The 22199-nt window shown below is 36.3% G+C and overlaps 1 protein-coding gene across 6 annotated transcripts in view; it reads right to left on the bottom strand.

The window, feature by feature from the left end:
• LOC129262305 (trichohyalin-like) overlaps window positions 1–21657 on the bottom strand; it is a 35134-nt gene extending 13477 nt beyond the window's left edge. Inside the window, exons 1-10 of one of the 6 annotated variants that reach the window (XR_010293684.1) lie at window positions 21285–21635; window positions 18068–18256; window positions 13463–13517; window positions 12771–12970; window positions 10037–10201; window positions 9040–9224; window positions 8544–8575; window positions 7108–7316; window positions 6232–6343; window positions 1936–2121 (exon numbers count right to left, since the gene is read on the bottom strand). Coding sequence is in view for 1 of the 6 variants with exons in the window: in XM_064099976.1 (XP_063956046.1) it covers window positions 1936–2121; window positions 6232–6343; window positions 7108–7316; window positions 8544–8575; window positions 9040–9224; window positions 10037–10201; window positions 12741–12970; window positions 13463–13517; window positions 18068–18256; window positions 21285–21467 (1546 nt within the window). In the remaining 5 variants the exon portion in view is untranslated. Of the gene's footprint in view, window positions 1–1935; window positions 2122–6231; window positions 6344–7107; window positions 7317–8543; window positions 8576–9039; window positions 9225–10036; window positions 10202–12740; window positions 12971–13462; window positions 13518–18067; window positions 18257–21284 lie in introns of all 6 variants that reach the window. The other 5 variants (XR_010293683.1, XR_010293682.1, XM_064099976.1 and 2 more) reach the window with 5 other exon arrangements.
• Between the last annotated feature and the right edge of the window lie 542 nt (window positions 21658–22199).

Genomic DNA, 22199 nt, shown 5'->3' with positions numbered 1-22199 from the left:
TGATAAAATCTTGCATCCCAAAATCTAAAATTTTGAGGGCAGCTTGGAAAAAGGCTGTAGGCCTATTCAAAACATACAGCAACGGTGGCAGTTTCATATAGCCTGAAAAAAGTCTGATACCTGTGAAGAAGGGGAGGGGGTAAATGTATCTCAATGTTTATCAACCTAGGATCCCATCTTATGAGAAGCTGTGATTGATCCGATCACACAAAACTATGGCAAGCCAACATCTATTTTTAAAAAATGCATGTTTGTTCAAAATATTTTCTAGATGTAATGTAAGACATTAATTTTTGTCTTAACAACTCTAAGTGTGCTCCTCTTTGATAACAAAGACATATTTGTGCAAATTTCCTGTACAGGGAAAATTATGTCATTGATGGATTTCCATACAGTTGTGGTTGATTGGATCAATCACAACTCTTTGTAAGACGGGACCCAAGTACATGTATAAACACCTGAAGATACATTTTATCATACATACAAATAGTCTGCCTCTATCATTAAATTAATATTAATCTGGCACATTATACATCAACAATATTGAACACTGTTAAGGAAGAAAAAGACAAGAGATTAAAAAATAAATAAATTGAATAACAAACAAACCAGAGGTCTGCAACAACATTTGCCTAATTTGATTGTAAAAATCATTTACATGTACTTTCAAACACTACAAACTCATGAAACCAGTATCATGTTTCTGTAAAATGCAAATGAAAACAGATAATAACAGCTGATTGCTTGTTAGTATAACAATTCAAATACTAAAAGTAAACTATAGTACTATAAACTAAACTATAATTATTTTCATGACAGGGTAAAATATGAAAATGCATGAAAATTCAAAAAGGGGACCAACCACAAAAAAATGAAAAAACAAATTTGGCTGCTCTCTAATTTGTACAGTTGATTTTATCACAACTTTATGAAAAATATCAAAATTCTCAAGTTGAAAGTTTACAATTTATCACAAACTGATTGTATAACAATCAGGGTCATGTTTCATAAAGACCATTCTATTATCAGCCAATAAAATTGAATGATTTCAGTAGCTTTTAACTGTGATCGTATAGTTTTATGAAACAGGCCACAGATCTCTATCGCTATTGCACTGTAATGACCAGGGGCGAAACCAGGATTTCCCAAAAGGGGGGGGTAAATTTTTGGAGGAAAATTTTGACAAGCCCCCCCCCCAAAAAAAAAGTTCTTCAATTTCAAAAGGGGGGGGGGGGGCACATCTCGGTTTCAATGTCATTTTTACATTACAAATTTTAATTTTTCTTCTCAAAGGGGGGGGGGGGCACGTGCCCCCTGTGCCCCCCCCTGGATCCGCGCCTGGTAATGATTCAAATTAAGTCAGTAATTTTGTGAAGACTAATACAATAAATGCTTATATTTTCAATTTTAAGACTTCAGCTGAATGTTTACTGTACCAAAACTACATGTAGGAATATGATTTTAAATCCCATGATATAATCAAGAAATGCTTTAGTATGACCCCCCAAAAAAAATTGTATTAAGAACAAATTATATCTATGACTGAATAATGCCATTTAGAAAACCATTATGGGGTCAATGGCAGATCTAAAGATCTGCATGGGGCAGTTTAGACATTTAAGGACGCAGATAAGGGAAAATGATTGCCTGTTTGACAGTTTCCCCAAACAACTTATAATGACAAAAGAAAAATGAAATAAGCACTACTTTAGTGTACTTGGAGAGTGACTACATGTAAAGCTACTAAAAAAGTTCTATAACCGACTTATAAAATTTCAACTTTGTGAAAGTACCATCTAGGGGGTATTTATGTTTTTGTGATTGGTCCCCTCTACAGAGCTTGTATTAAAGAAAAAAAAATATTATAGCAAAACAATATAGGTAGCTACATGTAGCAAGCTGGATGAAATCAAGGAGAATGATGGGTAATAGTACCTTGCTGTCCAGGGTCAATGTTCCCGACCTCCAACCTTTCTTCGTCCACCGCGTCATCTTCCACCACATCGTCTTCTTCCTGGAGAACTATCTCTCCTTTCACATTCTCTCCTTCTTCTACCTTTCCAACCTCTGATAAACTACTCTCTCCGGCTTGATCTTCATCTCCTTCCTTATCATTACCTACTGTTGTTTTTTTTAGAGCGGGGTGGGGAGGGGAGGGTGGGGGTAGTGGTGAGGAAGGATTTGGACAGATATTATAACTAGCAGGTATGCATGTGCATCAGCAACGACATTGAGAGGATCATGGCATAAACATTTAGCCAATACAAACTTTATACCTCAGTCACATTTACTCTACGGCGGCCGTACGGCGAGACGGAACGGCTTTTTAACATTTTTTGTACCAGCTATACATAGGTGGCAGGGAATAAATTTCCTGGTATCGCATCGCAATTTGCTCCACATTTTTGAAAGACTGCTTCATGTATGCATAAAGTCTTTTGTATAGCATATTTTTACATAGGACTGTAAGTTACTTTAATAGTTGAGAGCTTTTCTGTTAAGACCAAATATGCTATTCAAATTTGTAAAGCAAAATTATTCCCTGGGTGGTTTGAATAAAAATAAATAAAACGGCTGTTTTCGAATCGCCGTACGGCCGCCGTAGAGCAAATGTGACCGAGGTATAAGGTTTTAGAAGGAGTTTTCCACAGCCAAATTTTATGGCACCACCCTGTGTCTTCAACTAAAATTCTCCCTAAAATGCAAAACTTTGATCATTTACAAGCAGTCTTGTAATTATTCCCCCTAAAATGAATATATCACTAGTAAATGAACATGTTTTAAAAAGCCAATGCAATCTGTACCAGAATTCACGATTGGGTATTAATTCCATTGAGTTTGGGCGACAAATTACAAAATATGGAACCATTACCATCATGAAATCAAAATTTAGTTCTCACAGTGAAGATCAATTCAGCTGTGGCTAAGTGTTGATGTGTCATGAATTATCCATGCTTGAATATGAAATCTTAAAAAAAAAATTGCCAGTTAAAATAATTTTTTTTAAACAAAAAAAGTAGCATGGACATTGCATTATTAATTGGCATTAAACTCTGAGCAGGACTGAAATTGCATTACATCATGTATGTAAACTTTTTATAGCGGAAAACCCATTTTTGCTGAAGTGATTGGGGGCAGATTAATATACATGTATGTGCCTTATGATAATTCAAATGAGAAAAAGCTTCTTAATTCTGGTATGTCACAAAATGGCCCCAACCAGATGGGATGACCCAATCATCAATTGTCTTTAATAGCTACATGTAGAGGTAAGATTACAATGCAATGCACCAGTAATGTAGAATTTAAAACTTTTGTAAGGAAAATTCCACTTTACCACTGCCATTCATCTGAAAATTCAATGTCTATTCAAGATATGATTAGCCCGTTTTCGCTCAGCGTATGTTCGTATGGCAAGTCATTTTAACACTCATTCCGACCTGTCCACATCAAGAAACACAACTCAAACATCAAGAACTGTACATGTACTTTGCGATATTAGGAATTGAATTATCAATACCAAGAAACAGAATTCTAGACACCAAGAATTGCACTTTTTGATTATCAAAGGTCCCACAATGCATCGCTGATAGCCCAATACAGGACTGGCCCAATACATTGTTGAGAATAAAAATTGTTATTCCCACATCAGATACCAACATTACACTTCCGAGGTTATAAAATATTTATACACATTTATTTATTCACATTTCCACGAAGATTATCCAGACTCCAAAGAGAGAGCTTGTTTGATAATTGGTCGGATAGTAAACAAAGAATGTAAATACCCTTGTAGGCCTGTAAATTCAGGATGGTTACACATGTAGTCTTGTGCACATGCAGTTCACTACTCATGAATAGTCTGCATATTCAAATACTTAAAAATAGGGATTCCGTCTCAAATGCAATTTACTGTATGAATAAAGACCTTGGCCCCTACTCTGAATTTGGTTTTAAATGCAACTCTGGTTTAACTATGGATAGCCAAATTATGGCACAAATCTCTATTAGTAGTACAGTATACATACATGTTAAATTTATCAACTCATTTGACATTCAAAACATTCACAACCGTCTGGGAATGATTGCTGAAGTATTCTTCTTCATCATGAAAGCAAGGGTAAACAAAATATACCATTAAAACAGAAATTTGATCTTTTAGCTTCCCATATTACAGGGCTCGACATTAGCAGTGGCCCGGGGCAACCAAAAATGAGAGCTGGGTCACCAAACTTCTGTAAAAGCCCACTCTTGGTGGCCCGATTGGGTTACCAAAGTGTTGATAAATTTTTATGTTTTGTAAAGTTTTAGGGCCAACAAATTTGCTTCGAGGGCCACCAAAAAAATAAAATTGATTATTCTGGTGGACTGATTGGGCCACCAAGAAAAAAAGTAAGTGTGGAGCCTTTATTAGAACAAAGCCTTAGTTGAACTGGACCTCACAATATGGACCTGTGTGTCTAAGGAGGATTAAAACATAATTGACACTGGAGTTGATTCTCAAGCATATTCTAACATTTCCCTGAACCTCCCTGTACAGTGTACATCTTTAAAGGACAAGTCCACCTCAACAGAAAATAGATTTGAATAAAACACTGAAAATTTCATCAAAATCGTATGTAAAATAAGTTATGACATTTTCAAGTTTAGCTTTTATGTTTACAAAAAAAGGTTATCTGCACATCCTTGTCTGTATGCAAATGAGGGGACTGATGACATCCCTCACTCACTATTTCTTTTGTATTTTTATTATTTGAAATATGAAAAATTCTTATTTTCCCCTCATTATCCTGTGAAACAACATTTTATTCCTCCTGAACATGTGTAATTACCCCAATGTTTAAACAAATATGGTTCAGTCAAGTTGGTCATTAGTGCCAAATCTGTACAAATTGAAATATTGTATATTTCAAACAATAAAAACAAAGAAATAGTGAGTGTGGGACATCATCAACTCTCTCATGCATGTCACTGAATTGTGCAACTGTTTTGTGAACAATAATCAAAATTTTAAAATGTCATAACTTTCTTTAATATTTTTAAATCTGATTTTGATGAAATTTTCAGCATTATGCTTGTTTGATTTTTCACTAACGATTCAAATCAACAATATTTTCCCTGTAAGGTAGAAATACCTATAAAATTTCCCAGGGAATTGTCAACACTGCCTTGTAGACCATATTAATTTTTGACACTGGCTATACATGTAAATCAACATCTTACACTAAAGTCATTGTGCATAGTGCCAGAGTCACACCGAAGAAAGCAATTCCAGACCGACTTAATCTCATTACAATATTTCCAATGACATACCACTGGCCAGTTTGGAGTCACTTTTGTTGTGACTATAGCATGTACATAATGAAGGTAAGGGAGCTATTAGGGCAATTCGCCCCCCAAAAAGTCAAAATGTATTGTCAACAATAAAAATGAAGAAATGAATAAACATGCGACAGAAAGCCTTTATTCCCAGAGTGCTCATGAATAATTTGCAGATGGTTTTTTGAAAATAACATTTTAATTATCTCCTATTAAAGGCAAAGAATGAAATAATGACAAACATGCCACTTATGTAATAATACAATCATGTATAAATATGCAGTAAAATATATAACTGAAAAATTAAAAATAAGACTTTTCATAGTGAAAACACTTCATACATCAAACTAATGCCATGTTCCCTGGCTAGCATTAAAGAAGGTTTTCAATATTTATACTGAGAAGATTATACATGAAATCTGAGTTCAACTGTGAATGACTCTTCAACAGAAATGAATAAATATCCGGTTCACCCTTTGTATGTAAAGTAAGCATCGTCTTCTTGATTGAATCAGTATGTTAAAAAGTGAAATCAGTATTTTGGTGAAGAAATAATCAGTATTTTCAAAGAAAAACCAAAGAACAACACATAAAACTGTAACTTTAGAAATCAGTATTTTGCATGAAAGCATCAGTGTTTTTCTTATTTTTCAGTACTAAATACTGAAAATCAATACTTGTTGGCGGCTGTGGTTACGCACAATTGCATGTATAATTCCATATTATTTTGTAGAAAATATCAACTAGATTTTCATCAAACTCCATATAAACCAAAATAAAGACCTTTCTACAAATCTATTTTTTATGCGCACAACTAGCATTTCTCATAACAGCGATTTATTTGCAGCATGTGTTAACAGGGGCCTTGTTACACAGTGTGGATTGAATTGTAAAAATGAGGTGTGTTCTTACCAGGTTGTGGAGCTTGTACTTGTCCTTGGTCAATCTGCTGTTCCCCTTGTTCGTCTATATCACTCAATTGACTATCTTCTTCGTCCTGTTGTTGAGCTTCCTGTTCATTGGTCTGTAAAACAATATTAAATTGATGAGATTCAATGTATCACATGTAATATACAAATGTAGGGTAGGAGCCAGGATTTTGAGGGAGGTGGGGGGGGGGGCATTCTGGAAAAAAAGTTCAATAACCCTCACTAGGAGAGTATTTTATGGTATATTATTATCTGTACATGTATTTAAATCTAAGAAGTGGATTGATGGAGGGGGGGGGGGTGATCTACACCTGTATATATTGCCATATACTGCAATTCACTCATATGAAAGGACCCAGAACAAGTATTCTTTTCATGGTTTACAGGTGTTATAAAAATTCTGATAATTTGGGGCAAACATAATTAGATGTACATGCTGCCAAAATGGCAATATGCTACACATGTACCTGGAACATCTTAAGTATATTTTCCAAAATTTTACTGCCATGTCCAAGATTCATTACAAATTAGGGGTTTTGCTACATAATAAAACATCAACCATACACAGGGGCACAGAAAACTTTAAAGGGGTGGGGGTGGGGCTGACCATGCCAAAAATTGCAATAAGATGGTAGCATTTACTTTTTTCTACACGTTAAGTGAATAAAACCCATCATCACTAAACAATATCAACCCTTTCCACGCGTACTTCGCAAAAATACACACCCAGTGACGCGCGAACTTCGAATTACACGCTCAACAAACAATGCATTGTTTCCCTCCCTAAAACTAATTCAGCACAGAGGGGTTCAGGGCCCAATGCACAAAGAGTTAAAGACAAAAGCAAGGATGGACTCACTTCTTGCTTTGCTTGATCTGGATCTTGTACATCATTGTCGATATCATTGGCTTCTCTATCTACCTGACCCTGGTCTGGGACCGGTCCCTGGACCTGCTGCTGATCCTCCGGCTGCTGTTCTCGGTCTGGGAACATCTGGGGCTGTTTGTCCTCTTCTTTCTGGGTCTCTTGGTTGGCCTCCATCTGGACTGGGCCTGGATCTGCCTGACCTGTGGTTGGATGGAAGAATTTATGGAAACCGTGCATCGCTTTTCTTAATTTTGCCCATTAATAATGAAGTTGATATTAACTGTTTCCCTACTAAAGGTAAAAACTATCACCAGTGATGGCTTTTCTCATACCATGGACCTATTAGAGATGGACATTCAATGCTATCATTTCTTTGATCGAACAAGATCTGCCGCCTAGTGATTATATGCATCTTAATGAGAACATACGGGTGTTTTCACAATAGCGACTACCAAGATGTATCTGAAATTATTTACAAAGGCACAACTTTCCTGGTTTTGGTTTTGTTGGCTGATGCTTTGTGTTAGAAAATGCTTTTCAATCAACATGCTTCAGATTGAAGCAGCAAAATTAAGAAGCACACAACTTTGTGACATAAAATATGTTATTATTTGATCCACACACCTCTGCACGCACATAATGACCTCAATAACATTCAGAGATACTGGATCTCTACAAGATATGAGCCATGTATCTCTGGAATATTAGGAGGAAAATTTGAAAAATGGGATGAATAATAGGCAATCAATCCCAATATTGTTTTAAAATATGCATACATTTTCCCAAATAAAACACATGGAACTAAAAATGATTGCCAAAGAAAAACCAGAACTGCACATCGATTTTCCAGGATTTAAGTGATGTATTATCTTTTGCGTATACAGTTTGTGAAATATCAATGTCTAATCGCAAACTGCTTCTTTCAACTCATGGCCTAATTGACGGCGGAACAAGGTAGGATGAAATTAGAAAATATGAAGAGAATGTTATTCAGATCACAATGACGTTAACATGCTAGTGAATTCATTAACTATTCCATGAGTGTCCATCTGTCCATTCTCATATTGACTCTGGTCAATCATTCTGCATGATCAGAAGAATTAATGCATATTCTATTGTACTGACCACACACATGATCTACTCCTATATTGTGTATTAGTAATTCACACAGGTTATGTTTCATTGACTTTGAAAACTGTTTACATTTTATTCTTTATCATTAAATTATTCTCTTACGGTTGGTCACATTGCCATAGAAAATAACCCCACAACCCTAAGTTTTTAACTGCATAGAGCCCAAAAAAAAAAGTTTTGCTAATTCCAGAGATTTTTTTCAAACCTTATATTTATTGTCAGATAAAATGGAAAGTATTATAAAACTTAAAGTAATAGGCAAAACACAGACAATCATAAGACAAATGATTTACCTGGCCTTTCCATTTGTTGTTCACCTTCTTGCCTGTAAGAAGATAGAAATACAAAAGAAACATAATAATTGTTTGTTGCTGGCACTGGTTACACTACAACTACTAATTCTTTTACCTTTGAAAATAGTATTACATCTACCATAACCTCTACTAGTAAGACAAGAAAGAATAATTATCCTACTGCCCTTATCACCACCACTACACTACCACCACACCACAACTACATTTACTTCTACTACTACTACTTTGCTGCTACTACTACTCCTACTAAAACTACAAGAGCAACCATCATCACCACCACCACCACCACCAACCACCACCGCCACCGCCACTTCCACCGCCATCACCACCACCACCACCACCCACCACCACCACCCACCATCACCACCACTATTTTCCACAAACTGAACTATATTGCGCATTGAAATTATGCTCCTTGTCATATTAAAGAGGAAGAGACAAAGAAACCTTTCTGGAATACATGTGTATCACCTACCTTTGTTCTTCTTGTGCTTGCTGTTCAATCTGTTCCTGTTGTTGTTGCTGATACTTTTGATCATACAACATATGTTGCTGCTGTTGGTCTTGTTGTTCCGGTTGCTGCTGTTGTTGCTGGTTTTGATGCTGCTGACGATATTGTTCCCTCTGCATCCAAGCAAGTTGTTGAGCATTTAGACCATTCTGTGTTTGAAAACCAATATCATTAACACTTTATTTTTAGTCAGGAGTTTTAGGTAATTACTAAAATAACCCAAGGCTTTACATGCAAAAAAAGAAAAAGAAAAAGAAAAAAGGTCTAACTTTCCAGATGATTTAATGTTACCCATACATGTACACATGGTCATATTGTCAATGATACAAGTGCAATCACAGAACCATCATACATATTTTATGATTCATCATGCAAAAACAGTCTGAAAAAATATTGCTTCAACAAACTACTACTTGATTGATATCTATTATGATTGTCCTGATGATAAATCTTTATCATGGTAGTTTTGGCACATTTAATTCAAGAATATTGAAATACACCTTGTTTATATCCTTAAACACAGCCCTTTCAAAGACAGTATTTCCGGAAAATTACCCTAGAACCGCTGTCAGTACTAGGGAAATTTTGAGAGCAGTGAGGCAGTCAAAATGGGCATCCAAGGCCATAGCCTTGGTCACCCTAAGTTTATGCAAGCACTACTAAAACATGTCACCTGAGCCCGTCTTACAAAGAGTTACGATTGATCCAATCAATCTCAACTGTATGGAAATCAATCCATACCATAATTTTTTCTACAGGAAATTTGCACAGTCTCCTTAGTAAACATCTATAGAGAACGTTCTTGACCGTCCATAGTTGTGATTGATCAGAACAATTACAACTCTTTGTAAGACAGGGCACTGATATTCACACAGTCGATCAAAGAGAAGTCCAAAGATTATGTTTTGAATGATGAATACAAAGATGAGATTGATACTGAGAAATACGGTTACATCCTGACCTGCTGTTGTAGTCCTTGTTGATTCTGTAATTGCTGCTGCTGTTCTTGCTGTTGCTGTTCTTGTTGCTGTTCTTGTTGCTGCTGTTGTTGTTGTTGTTGTTGTAGAAGTTGCTGTTGTTGAATGTATGCTGCCTGATCATTCCCTGCAACTACTTGCTGTCCACCCTGTGGTGAATACAACCACTGATATATTAATCCTACTGCATGTCATGGTGGGCATTAACACTATCCTATGGGACATTTCATACCTGTCTTGCATCACTATGATGTCAAAAAATAATGTGAACACATACATGTATCACAACCAAACAATTAAATCTACAGTCAAAGACATATCAACCATTCATGGCATCTTAATCCTAATAGCTATACATGCAGTAACCCGGACAACCAAAAAATTACTTTTTTTCTTTCCAGGGCTCTTTTTGGAGAAACTTAAAAAATTTCCAGGGCTACTTTTTCATTTTCCAGGGCTCTTTTTCCACTTTCCAGGGCTACAATTTCTGGAGCTATTTCGCGGCTTTTTTGCGTTTGTGTGTGTGTGTGTGTCTGTGTGTGTGCCACATTGAAGGGATGCTGGTCAGCAGTGCAGGGCTGCTCTGCTGCAGGCTCTGCTTTAACAAGATGTACTGATTTATTCTAATAATTCTAGTGAATTTTGTCTACTACTCTACTGTCTCTTCTTCCAGTATAATTTAACATCAGTTACATTTTCATTATTTACAAACAAAATTGAGGGGGAGATGTGATAGTATCATTAGTATGACATATTTCCTTGTCTCCCCCTCAATTTACACACTACACAGTCAAGAAATATACCACAATAACAATTTACCACATACACATACAAATACAGTGGAACCTTGTTATAAAGGAAAGGGGTTGGAACCTTGGATAAACAAAAATACAAAATCCTCTTATACAAGTAACAAGGTGATTTTGCTGGTCCCAACTCTTATATATTTCTGTTTTGTACACACACTAGTCACTACACTAATATGGTAAAAAAGAAATAGAAAAAAATAGAAGCTTCGAAGCAGCGCGGCGCGAGCTAGCGAGAAGTACGTACCGGTACCATCTCAAATTCATAGGCACATGTACCACATGCACTATTCATGCCCGTAAACAGAGATTCACAGGTAAGTTCTCTTAGCTGACACGATCCTATGATGGACTCGCGTGCGCTGAAATGAGCAATGTTATTGTGCCACTGTATCTTGTATTTGCTTGTGTGACTCTGCGGGCAGCTCCGTGGTGATTTACGTACATATATACGTGATGTTCGCAACTGCAGTCGGGCAATGAGTTTGGGATTTTGTAGCACAATTGGTGTGCGCGTAGGAAACAGCTCAAGATTGTAATATAAGCGGTCACACGCAAATGCAAACAAGTACACATTTAAATGCAATATAATGTATAATTTAAATGCAATCACGTACGTATGCATGAAATGCTACATAAATATACAGTGTTGACGGGGGCGATTATGAGTTTTGCAGTCGCCCTCGTGTGAATGTTTTTAGCCCTTTTCCGGGGCTCTTTTTGGACTTTCCGGGGCGAATTCGCCCGCCGCCCCCGTGTAATTTTTTGGTTGAACCCGGAGTACCACAATTGGGAGAGCCTTTTGTAGGTAAGTATCCAAGATACATGTAAATTGCCACTGTAGATATTTTTTAATAGACTGCCATCCACTGTAACTTAGCATAACAAACGTTGGGGAAACCATCAAAATTATTGAAACACCAAGAAAGAACTTTAGGTATAGAAATGAGCTAAGTACTGCAGAAGCTGCTATTTTTGCAGGGGTTTTATTTTCACAGATTTTGCGAATTGAATCTAACAAAACACAACACATAGAAGTGAGAAAGATAGGATTGCCAGACTTATCATGGTAATAAAGAATAGAAACTTCATGGACATCCTGAAGATTGTGCAGAAAAGAGAGGAGATAGAACCATCCACCACGAGAGAGCTCAATAGCCTATCATTACATAGATAATGCTGAAAATATGCAAGGGAAGCCTTGTAGATTGTACCTTACCTTGAACCTTAAGTACAAAGGCCAGATAAGATATTCAGATTGAATCATTGAGAAAAGTGTGATGATAGAGCTACTTGCACCATACAGAAGTGTGCGAAGATAGACCCACCATGAGATGTCTAAATAGCCTAGATCATAAATAGAAACTGCTTTTAAGAGTACAAATGTCAGGGAAGCCTTGCAGATTGTACCTTTGAAGAGAGTGATGGTAGAACTACCCTACAGAAGTGTGTGAAGATAGAACCACCACCACAGAGCTAAATAGTCCTTCATATTCAGGAACTTCAAGTACAAATGCCAGAGAAGCCTTGCACATTGCACCATCAAAGTGGGTGAAGATAGAATTACCTTACAGAAGCAAGCACAGATAGAACCGCCACCTGAGACCTCAATGGTCCTTCATGTTGAGAAACTTCAAGCATAAAGTACAATTGCCAGAAAAACCCTGAAGAAGAGAACCCCCTAGAAAAGTGTGTGAAGATTAGAAATGCCACCATGGAGCTCAACAGTCCTTCATGTTTAGAAACCTCAAGCAAACTTGCCAGAGAAGCCTTGCAGATTGAACCATTGAAGAGAGTGGCAACAGAACTACCCTACAGAAGCATGCCAAGACAGAACTGCCATCGTAGAAGTCACCAGTTTTGCAATCTGGCATGCACTTACCCCATCTTTGGACATGTTGCGCTCACTCACCCTCTGTTGTTGCATGACAGAGAACTCCTTCTGAAGGTTGCTTATGATCCTGTTGAGCTCTTGCTTCTGGGAATTACATATCTCCAAGCGATTATTGGCATTCTGTTGGATGGCTTGGATGGCCTGTTCTTTTTCTTGTCCTTCCCGCCGCGATGCTTCCTGGATCTGCTCGTGTTCTGTTCTTAATGTTTCATATTTAGCTGGAAAACACAAATAAATATTCATTGCAATTTATATTTGCTGTTGGCTTTATAGTAGGGAAGAAGCACATATTTATATTTCTTTAAAGTTCTATTGATAATAAGAAGAGTGTTTTGTCCATTTTGTTTTGTCTGCTAAAGTTGTCAATTAAATTATGCCTGTGTACTTGTACCCTTGTGTTTAAAATAAAAATATGGTTGCACATACATTTACATATCCACTCATAGGATGATTTCAATTAACTTTGACTTCCTGCAAACCTCCACCAAAATTTGTTGTTCTTGAAAAACCTTACATGCCCAGGATTATAATCAAGTATGATATTCATTTTATGGGATATTATTACACACATGCAATTTGAAGGTTTGGAGAAAAAACACGAAAGAAGATCACTATGAAATCTCTACAGAGTTCATGCATTGATAGGTGTATGCCATTCTTCCAAATACCTGAAAATGGATTGCGTAGAACACAGGAAATACATGACTTACTTTTCATATCCATGAGCAATTCAACAGTCTTGGAGGCATTTATCCTGAATTGTGCCTGTTAATGAGAATGAAAGCATAACACAAATTATATGATCACAAAAATATTATATTTCAATATCCTTGTTTATATTTACATGTCAAAGATATTCAAAATACACAGTATTGATGTCAATAGATATGAATTTATTTGTATCAATTGCAGTATGTGTAGTTTAATCCTACAGGTGCAGTGCAGAAGTATGAAGACCACTGAACAGGGAGGCCACTATAAAGGCTTGATAAAATAAAGTCTGAAATTCATCTAGATACTCTTTACCTACATTAAAAAGGTGTTTTCTATGGCTGAAAATATGTTTTAAATAAGTCTGAATTCAAATTTTAACTACAGAAATGCAAATTAATTTTCGGAAAAAATTACTTTGGGATTTTGGGCATAAAGCAGTTCATTATTTTAAAAAAGGAACCCCCCCCCCCACAAAAAAAACCCAGAGCAACTACTGCAAAAATGGAACAGCTAGCATCTCTGACTTTAATATTAAAGGACATGTTCAAATACATTAATGTGAATAATGGTATTTGAATTATTGTGTGAAACTCCTATTTCCCAAAAATATGTTATAAAATGTATAGTTTTAAATTATATCTTGGAAGGAATTTCTATCTCTATTCTTTGCGATTTTGACACATGTACACATTGTCATTTAAACATTCAATTATTTTTTCAAATTAATAAACAAACTCTAGATGCTGCTTTTTTTCTTTATCAAATCATTTTAAAATGTCACTCTACAACGTAATATATTAATAGGAAGAATATGAGTAAAGCTGGTACGATTGAGCAGGTTGTGTAGCTTGTCCATGTGTGCACGTACTTTGCTGGTACCTTCTACATGTAGTCTGCACAGACACTAATTGAACAAATACATGTAGGTCTTGATAGAAGTCTAGCTTAACTGTTAAATTACTGTGCCAATCTGCACTGGGGCAGCATTGGTATCAACAGTTCCCAATGCCAAAACTCCAGTCTACATATAAAATTCAGTTTCATTCTTTGTAGGCGGGTTTTACCAAAATTTGGGCTCTGTAAAACTAAAGAGGTGATATTCTCTCTGCTTTATAGTGACTGATATTAGGGCAATTTCTTTGGATTTATTGAATTGACCAATGTCCATCCTACATGTAGTATGATTGATCGCTATGTTTTGTCTCATGGTACGAGGGATTTACATGTAGTAAGTTGTGAAGAGTAGCCCCTGAAAATAAAAAAATATCTTTTTGCCTGGTACAAAAAATAAAGGAACATTTATAAAGAATTTAGTGTTTCTTGGAGAAGGTTAAATGTACAATGTACTTTAGCTTTTGTTCTTTCAAACTGTGTATGTATGTCCATTGTAAATACTGAATTTGCTGGTACCCTCACTACATATTGTACCTTAGCGACATGCAGCCATTATTGTAAACAAGTATTCATCATACATTACATTTCTTTGATATTTTCATTTTGTCAGTATGTACCCCATAATACTATTCTTCCTTTTTCAATCCAACACAGAAACTAATCCTATATGCACTTTATTTCCCTTCTTGGGGAGGTAAGAGTTCACTTCCTGTGTACTGTACATTGTGCATACTGCATGATGTACATAACAGTCCATGCAGCAATTGAATGCCATTTGAACCTCACATGGTTTTCTTTTTTAATACCATATTTCAATTTGCATTGCATCTCTTCCAATTATCAGATTGACATGTACATGTACATGCATTCTCATTGAAGATTAAGGCCTAGCTATGTAAACTGGAAAACATACAGTTGGCTGTCTTCATCACTGAACTGTATTACTTCAAAAAGAGCATAAATAAATAGCAAGAAAAAAAAAGCTTTATATTTTGTTAGGCTTAGAGTTCAAAGAAAATTTTAAAGCAATAAATAGCAGCCTTCAAACATTACTTCTCTTTACAGTGATGGGAAGAAGTTGAAATATCAGAAAATTGACAAAACAAAGAAATGTTTGCTTTATACAAATGTACATTAATCTTGTGTGTATTTTATATCCTAGAATTCCTACCACAAAGGCCCAAAATGGATGACCAAATATTATCTTTGGATAAATAAAAACATACATGTACATTAATTTTTTTTTAATACTTAAATGAACTTTCATAGACTTGTCAATTAGGTTGTTCTTTATGCATACATACATGTACAGAATAAACCTGAATGCACTAAAGTCAGGGGGGGGGGTGCAACTGATGAAGATACATGTATATTACACCTGTAGTATGTGCCACAGTCAAGACCCCCATTTTCAATATTTGATTTCAATTCCAGAGCAATAAGTTTTCAGAAGCAGGTGTTCTAGAGAGCCTCAAACTTATTTTATTATATTTCCCTTACTTTCCTGGACTCATTCCAAGCAATAAAAACTGCCACTGTGATGTATGACAACGACAGCATGGCATACTTTAATAAGCATATTATAATGAGGTGTGATTGCAGTTGTATGTCGATACTACACAATTCATGTTCTGTTCAGTATACAATACTTTATGTATGCCACGCTGGTACTTTCGACTTTATTTAACAAATATTCTTTGGTATTTTTTAATAAATATACAATTTTGCTATGATCTTTTTGTATTAAGGTACAGCAAGACATTCCACAATTATATGTACATTTGTGTGCATCATGATCTGCGCATATCTTTTGCTATTGCACTGAAATCACAGTGACTGAACAGGTGATTAATCAGCTAGGTATCAGCTGATTTTTCCCCTGTGATGTGCAATATAAATGCAGAACGGATTTTGTGAATCTTATTGGTTGAAAACAATCCATGGACCCCCTTTTTAAATGCCTACATGTCTTCAGAATACTTTTTAATACTCTGTAGTACTTTGAAGTATGATGAATCATATGACCTCAAGTTTGAATGGGAGAGTGGTTTGGAATTTTTCCTCACATGAGATAAAAAGTGCTGAAAGTGCAAAAGAGCAAACAACTTTAAAAGAGCAAACAAAGAGCAATATGAATAGGCCTACTGTAAAATTTGATGAAATTCACATAAATTTAGATCTTAATAGAGGTTTTAACTCAACGTTATGATCTTGTTTAGGTCTAAAAATGCCCCGGGGGGGGGGGGGGGCTGCTTCCACTGACGAGTGGATACCATGCGCGACCATGGGGTCTCGAAAAGCATCCTAAACACGTATTTTCCATATTCTGAAAATGCACCCCTTAACAAGTATTGGCGTGTGAAACCCTACCCTTTACAAGTATTGGAAACAAAACGATACTCTTGGCAAGTATTCCCTGAAATGAACCCCTAAACAAGTACAGGAGTATTTTATTGTTATGTCTCGGGTCCTTCGGTCGTCGGTTTTACCTTTACACAAATTATTTGGTTTAGTACGACCCCAGTCACCCCACCTTCCACACCTCGCGCAAATCGGACTCTAAACACGTAGTGTTGGGGCAAAAAGGACATCCTTTATAAAACATTTTAATTTTGTTTTATTATCTCCGCAAATTTGACCCTAAACACGTAACTTTCCTAGCGAAATAGATACCCTTTTTTCATTATTTTCGTGTTTTTGACACCCCTATCACGTTACGTACGTAACGTGCCCTATCTTGAAAAAGACATCCTTTTTACATGTTTTTTGGGTGGCCCATGGTATCCACTCGTCAATGTAAGTGGCCCCCCCCCCCCGGGAAAAATGCCCAATTGTTGAGAACTGTCAACTAGGTGAGATACTGAGATTAAAATTTTGATGGCAAAAAATCAAGCACATGAACCCATTTTATGACTTGCTGTATATTTTGAAAATTAAGACCTTGATGCTTAACCCTAATTTAATTGGGCTATTTCAGACCCCCCCTTCAGTTCTCAGCTGATGATTGCGCAATTGCCATGAAAATTTGCATGCGCATAGAGCTGGAAGTAAACTACAAGACTATAGTAAAATTTTCAAAAAATTGTTTATATTTTGTTAATAACTTAATAATGCAAAACATGTACAAAATTTGCCCTAAATTGTATGTTTTTGCCTTTAACTCACTTTATAGAGCTATTAGAATGCTAAGTTTTGGTGAAAATATAAAATTTTACATTTCTAACAAATACATGTACATCTAAAAAAAAACCTTCACTTCAGTTACTTTGTCTGAATACGCAGCCTACAGAAATTTGTGTATTGAAGGTCTTCTCGCTGAAATTAAAAGTTTGGCACATTTTATACAGTATGTGTACATGTATATAAAGTCTTGTGTGAATACTCACTTGTTGATCAAAGTTTCAATCAGCGTCTGTGTCTGCAGACTAAAAGGTAGGCCCTCCAGTACATGTACATAGTACATCTATAATCTATTCTATATGTCATTTGAAAAAGATTTTTATTAACATCTTCTGTATACTGCTATGCAATTGCCAAGAGGCTATAGATTCATGACACTATTCATGCATACTGTATGTAAACCATAATAACAATGAGAAGTTCTACATGTAGTATAAAGTGTTATCATTACCCAATTTGAGATTAATTCTTTCTTTTTTCAACAAATCATGCGCCAATCAAAATAAATGAAAATGAAGACCACTTACCAATGAGGTTACTGCAAGGTCTTTCTCTTTCCGCAAAGATTCCGCTTGGGACCCAACTTCTTCTTTTAAAGCCTGAATATCTTCTTTCTCTCTAATACAGGATTCTTTTTCAGTTTTTAAAACAGTGTTCACTTTGTTGGCATCTCCTATCTGGCTTTGGAGTGCTTCGCTTCTTTTCTCCAGATGAACCTACAAAAAAGATTAATAACAAATACATGTAACTACACATGCTAAACAAAGGGTATTCACCATTATTTTCTTCATAAATATGAAACTTGAACCTTGCGAATGTATGGGAATGTGACTACACAGTGACCTACATATGTACATGACAGTACAGTATGCAGATGTATTTAAAATTTCCACAAGTTTTGAGCCTGCAATTAATTTAAAAAAAATGCAAAGACAAACTGAGGAAATATGCAACCATGACTGTTTGCAGTTTTGGGGTTACTTTAAAATAGGCCTATATTCCCTTCAGATATGAATTTAGAACAGATTTAAAGCATACAATGCTTTCTTTGCATATGATTCGGAACCATTTCTTTCACAAATCCTACAGCAAGCCAATATCAAGAAGTGTCAAGAAAATATGGAAGGATTTTACATGTAATTCAATTTTAGTGAGGTTTGTGATCTACATGTAGATCTGTTAGATTCTCTAAATATTTACATTAAACCATAAATTTGACTTTGGAGATCTGTCCAAATTGTTACATTTGTCAAGTAATTTTCATGAGAGTGTGCAGTCCGTAGGCATAGCCAAAGCCATAATGGCTTCAACAATTCATGCCTATGTTCACATAGTCGAATAATCATAGCTTTCGTATTAAATTGGATGAACTGCTGCTGTCTGTCGTCATGAAACACATCACATCACACCCACACCAAATGACCAAGTTAAGTTAATGCAAGGTTATGGATTAGATTTAGATTTACTGGCAAAATCATGGTTTAGGGAAACCCTTGTCCATTTTTATGTGCGCACTTGTGGAAACAGGGAACCAATGCGTGTGACTGCTGTACTAAGCTTGAATGGTGGTACGTGGTTACCCATTTTATAATAATGCCAATAACTAATCTAGCAGACACATTTGCTAGTAATATAATGACTGGGAGCTAGTGCAGTTTCGCACCGGCCGACTTTGAGAGAATTTCCCCATCAGTTCCATACCTTGTTCCAAAATGCCATGTGTACAGTACATGTAGCAAGTCTCTCATCACATTTCAAGGTCACTATGCCCACCGCTTTTCCAAATATCGCGAACGGGCATGGTTGTATTTCAAGGTCATTGTAGAACTCTCATTCAGAAGTTAGCGACCATAAGATTTGCCTGCAGCAACTTTTGTCAATTACAGTGAACCCAAGGGAGTGATGTCGCCATCTTAATGTCTTTGTTATTGATACCTAGATACCACACGCATGTATAGCTGCCAACTTAAATTTTAAAAATACTTAAAAAAAAATAAACTTAATAAATACTAAACATCATGAATCGTAAAATACTTACATCGGTTGATAAATATCATAAAGATAGTTTTATGACATTTATCAACCAATGGCATCGATGCAAGTATTTTACGATTCATATTTATCGTCGATGCAAGTATTTTTAAAATTTAAATTAGCAGCTATAGCCTATACACGCGTGTGGTATCTAGGTATCGATAACAAAGACATCAAGATGCTGACCAAAACAGACTGGGTAAGTAAACGCTCATGCTCTTAATTATTTTTCAAATTTACTACTAGGCCTATATACAAACATATTAAATTTGGGGGGTAAATATTGTTTTGGCCCATGTACGTTAGTTTGGGCTCAAAACTTTTGTCAAAACCCTAAGTAAAATGTGTGATTTAGGTCTAGTTTCACCGTGGGAAAACCTACGGTGTGTATGGCAGTGAGTCTAAACTTCGCGCGTGTCCATACTTCGCGGACGGTCATTATCTAAAAAACTAGCCAATATCCTTAAAATCTGACATCATCAACGTGAAAAGCGACCTAAAATTATCCTTTGGTGTAAGTTTCTTTAGGATGAGTTCAGTATTCATGAAAATATTGGCAAAAGATCGGCAAATTTGTCACCGTTAGCGCCCGTTTTGAAGAAATCTGATATTCTCAACAAGCATCACGATATCACCATTTTGCAAGCAGAAATCATCAAAAATGTGAGTTCAATGTGGTACTAACCGATTCTATAGCATTTTGCCATCAAACTGATATAAATATTTCACTTTTTGAGCTTCAGTTTTTGTTTAAATGTCCACGAAAACTTTGGTCCGCGAAGTTAGGTCACACTTTTTCTGAACCTTTTCCACCACAGCGCGCATTCGCCGATCGGAATAGAATTTTGAGATCGCGATACCGGCGAATCCCCTTGACCTACTTTACATTTTCGTCCATGATTTTATAGTTTACGATCTTGCCGTCAATGTGGTAACTATTTCTTGAATTGGTTTTGTATAAATTATGAATATTTTGTGAAAAAATTTAAGCCTGATTAATATTTTTGAAAAGTGCGCGAAGTTTGGACACCCCATCATATACTATAAACCAATCCAATGGCTAACTGAACCAGGCTCCATGAAGAGTAAGCCTACGTCAGTAGACTGTTTTTTACTCTCCAGGAGCCTCCAGGCTAGTCTCGAGTAAGCAAACAGTAAAAAATGGTAGAAAAATCTCAAGAAAACAGACCGGAAGGCGGAAGTCTCAAGTTCTTTTGACGTTTTGTTATTTTTGGTAGGGGGTGCATATGGTCTTTATGGAACTCTTTCTGATTTTTCAATCAATATACCCAGTTGTTGTGTGTCCGGACAGGTTGTGTGTCCGGACGATCAATTTTAGAAAGTCATTTGGAAAAATTACAAGCGAAGTTTCATCAAATTTTAGTACAAAATTTTAGAAAATATTATAGAGAACAAAATAGAAGATGATTACAACTATTGAATTCATATTTTTAGTGTAATCTTAAGACAAAAAAGAAGGCTTCAAAAATATAAAGTGTCCGGACACCCGATCCCCCATCCTACTAGGCTAGGCTACGTACTAGATTTTAGTAGCCTACTAAAAAAAAATTATCTCAAAGTCGGCTGGTGCGAAAGTGCATTAGCGCCAATGACTGTGTCACAGATTCGTGATTACCCCATCAGATTATGTGTGCACAAGAATGGTGTGCGTCGGTAATGGTAATGTCATCCTCTGTGCATCACACCCACCTTTTTCATTGCCAATTCTTCGAGTGTCGCCGTCATTTCTTGCACTTGTCGCTGCAGAAGTCGGCTTCGTGATGACACATTCCAGTAATTAAAAGCTAAAATACAAATAACAACAAGGAGGCCTAACGTTAGAAATTGTGGTGTCCGGCCTGGCCGACCTCTAGAGACTCCGTTTGCCACCATTTCGCTGCTTTTACTCTCTTTTTGACGAGGTTTTGCTGCCGTCTATAAATCGCAGAAACCGGCTTTTACACAGGTCCGCTTTAACGCGAAATACGTGGAGTATTTTGTTTTGTAGTGAACGTATGAACGTAGCGACTACTATCGATATCGCGAAGAAGTATGGTAGCCTTTAGGTTTTTCTCGATTGACTGACATCATACAACTTTTCGGTGGCACCACTAAGACATTGACAGGGGCGGATCCAGGATTTTCTAAAAGAGGGGGGGGGGGGCACATTTTGGGCACTTTTTACCGAGGAAAATCTGACAAAAAAAGGTTTTCACCATTAATTGAAGGTCATATTTTCATTAAAAATATGTGCTGTGACTTAAGGGGGAAACACACTTGTGTAAGAACAGCATATTAACATTAAAACTTTTGCTCTCAAAAGGGGGAGGCACGGCCGGATGTGCCCCCTCCTGGATCCGGCACTGCCCACTGAAATTTTGCTTATAGAAGGGGCTGATCCAAATTTTCCAAGGGGGGGGGGGCCGGCCGGGGCACATTTTCTTAGGAAAAAAATGGAAAAGCCAAAATCATAAAGGTTTTCCCTAAAAACTGAAGGTCATTTTGTCCACGTAAAATTTGACAAGCCAAAAAAAAAAGAAAAAAAGGGTCCTCACTTATGAAGTAAAAAAAATATTTACTGTGACAATCAAAGGGTAGGGGGCACACTAAGTATGAACGGCATTT

This window comes from Lytechinus pictus, chromosome 5, assembly GCF_037042905.1.
Source record: "Lytechinus pictus isolate F3 Inbred chromosome 5, Lp3.0, whole genome shotgun sequence".
In the NCBI taxonomy this organism is placed as follows: Eukaryota; Metazoa; Echinodermata; class Echinoidea; order Temnopleuroida; family Toxopneustidae; genus Lytechinus; species Lytechinus pictus.
The sequence above is the reverse complement of the archived record's forward strand: the minus strand, read 5'-3'. Positions and strand labels throughout refer to the sequence as shown.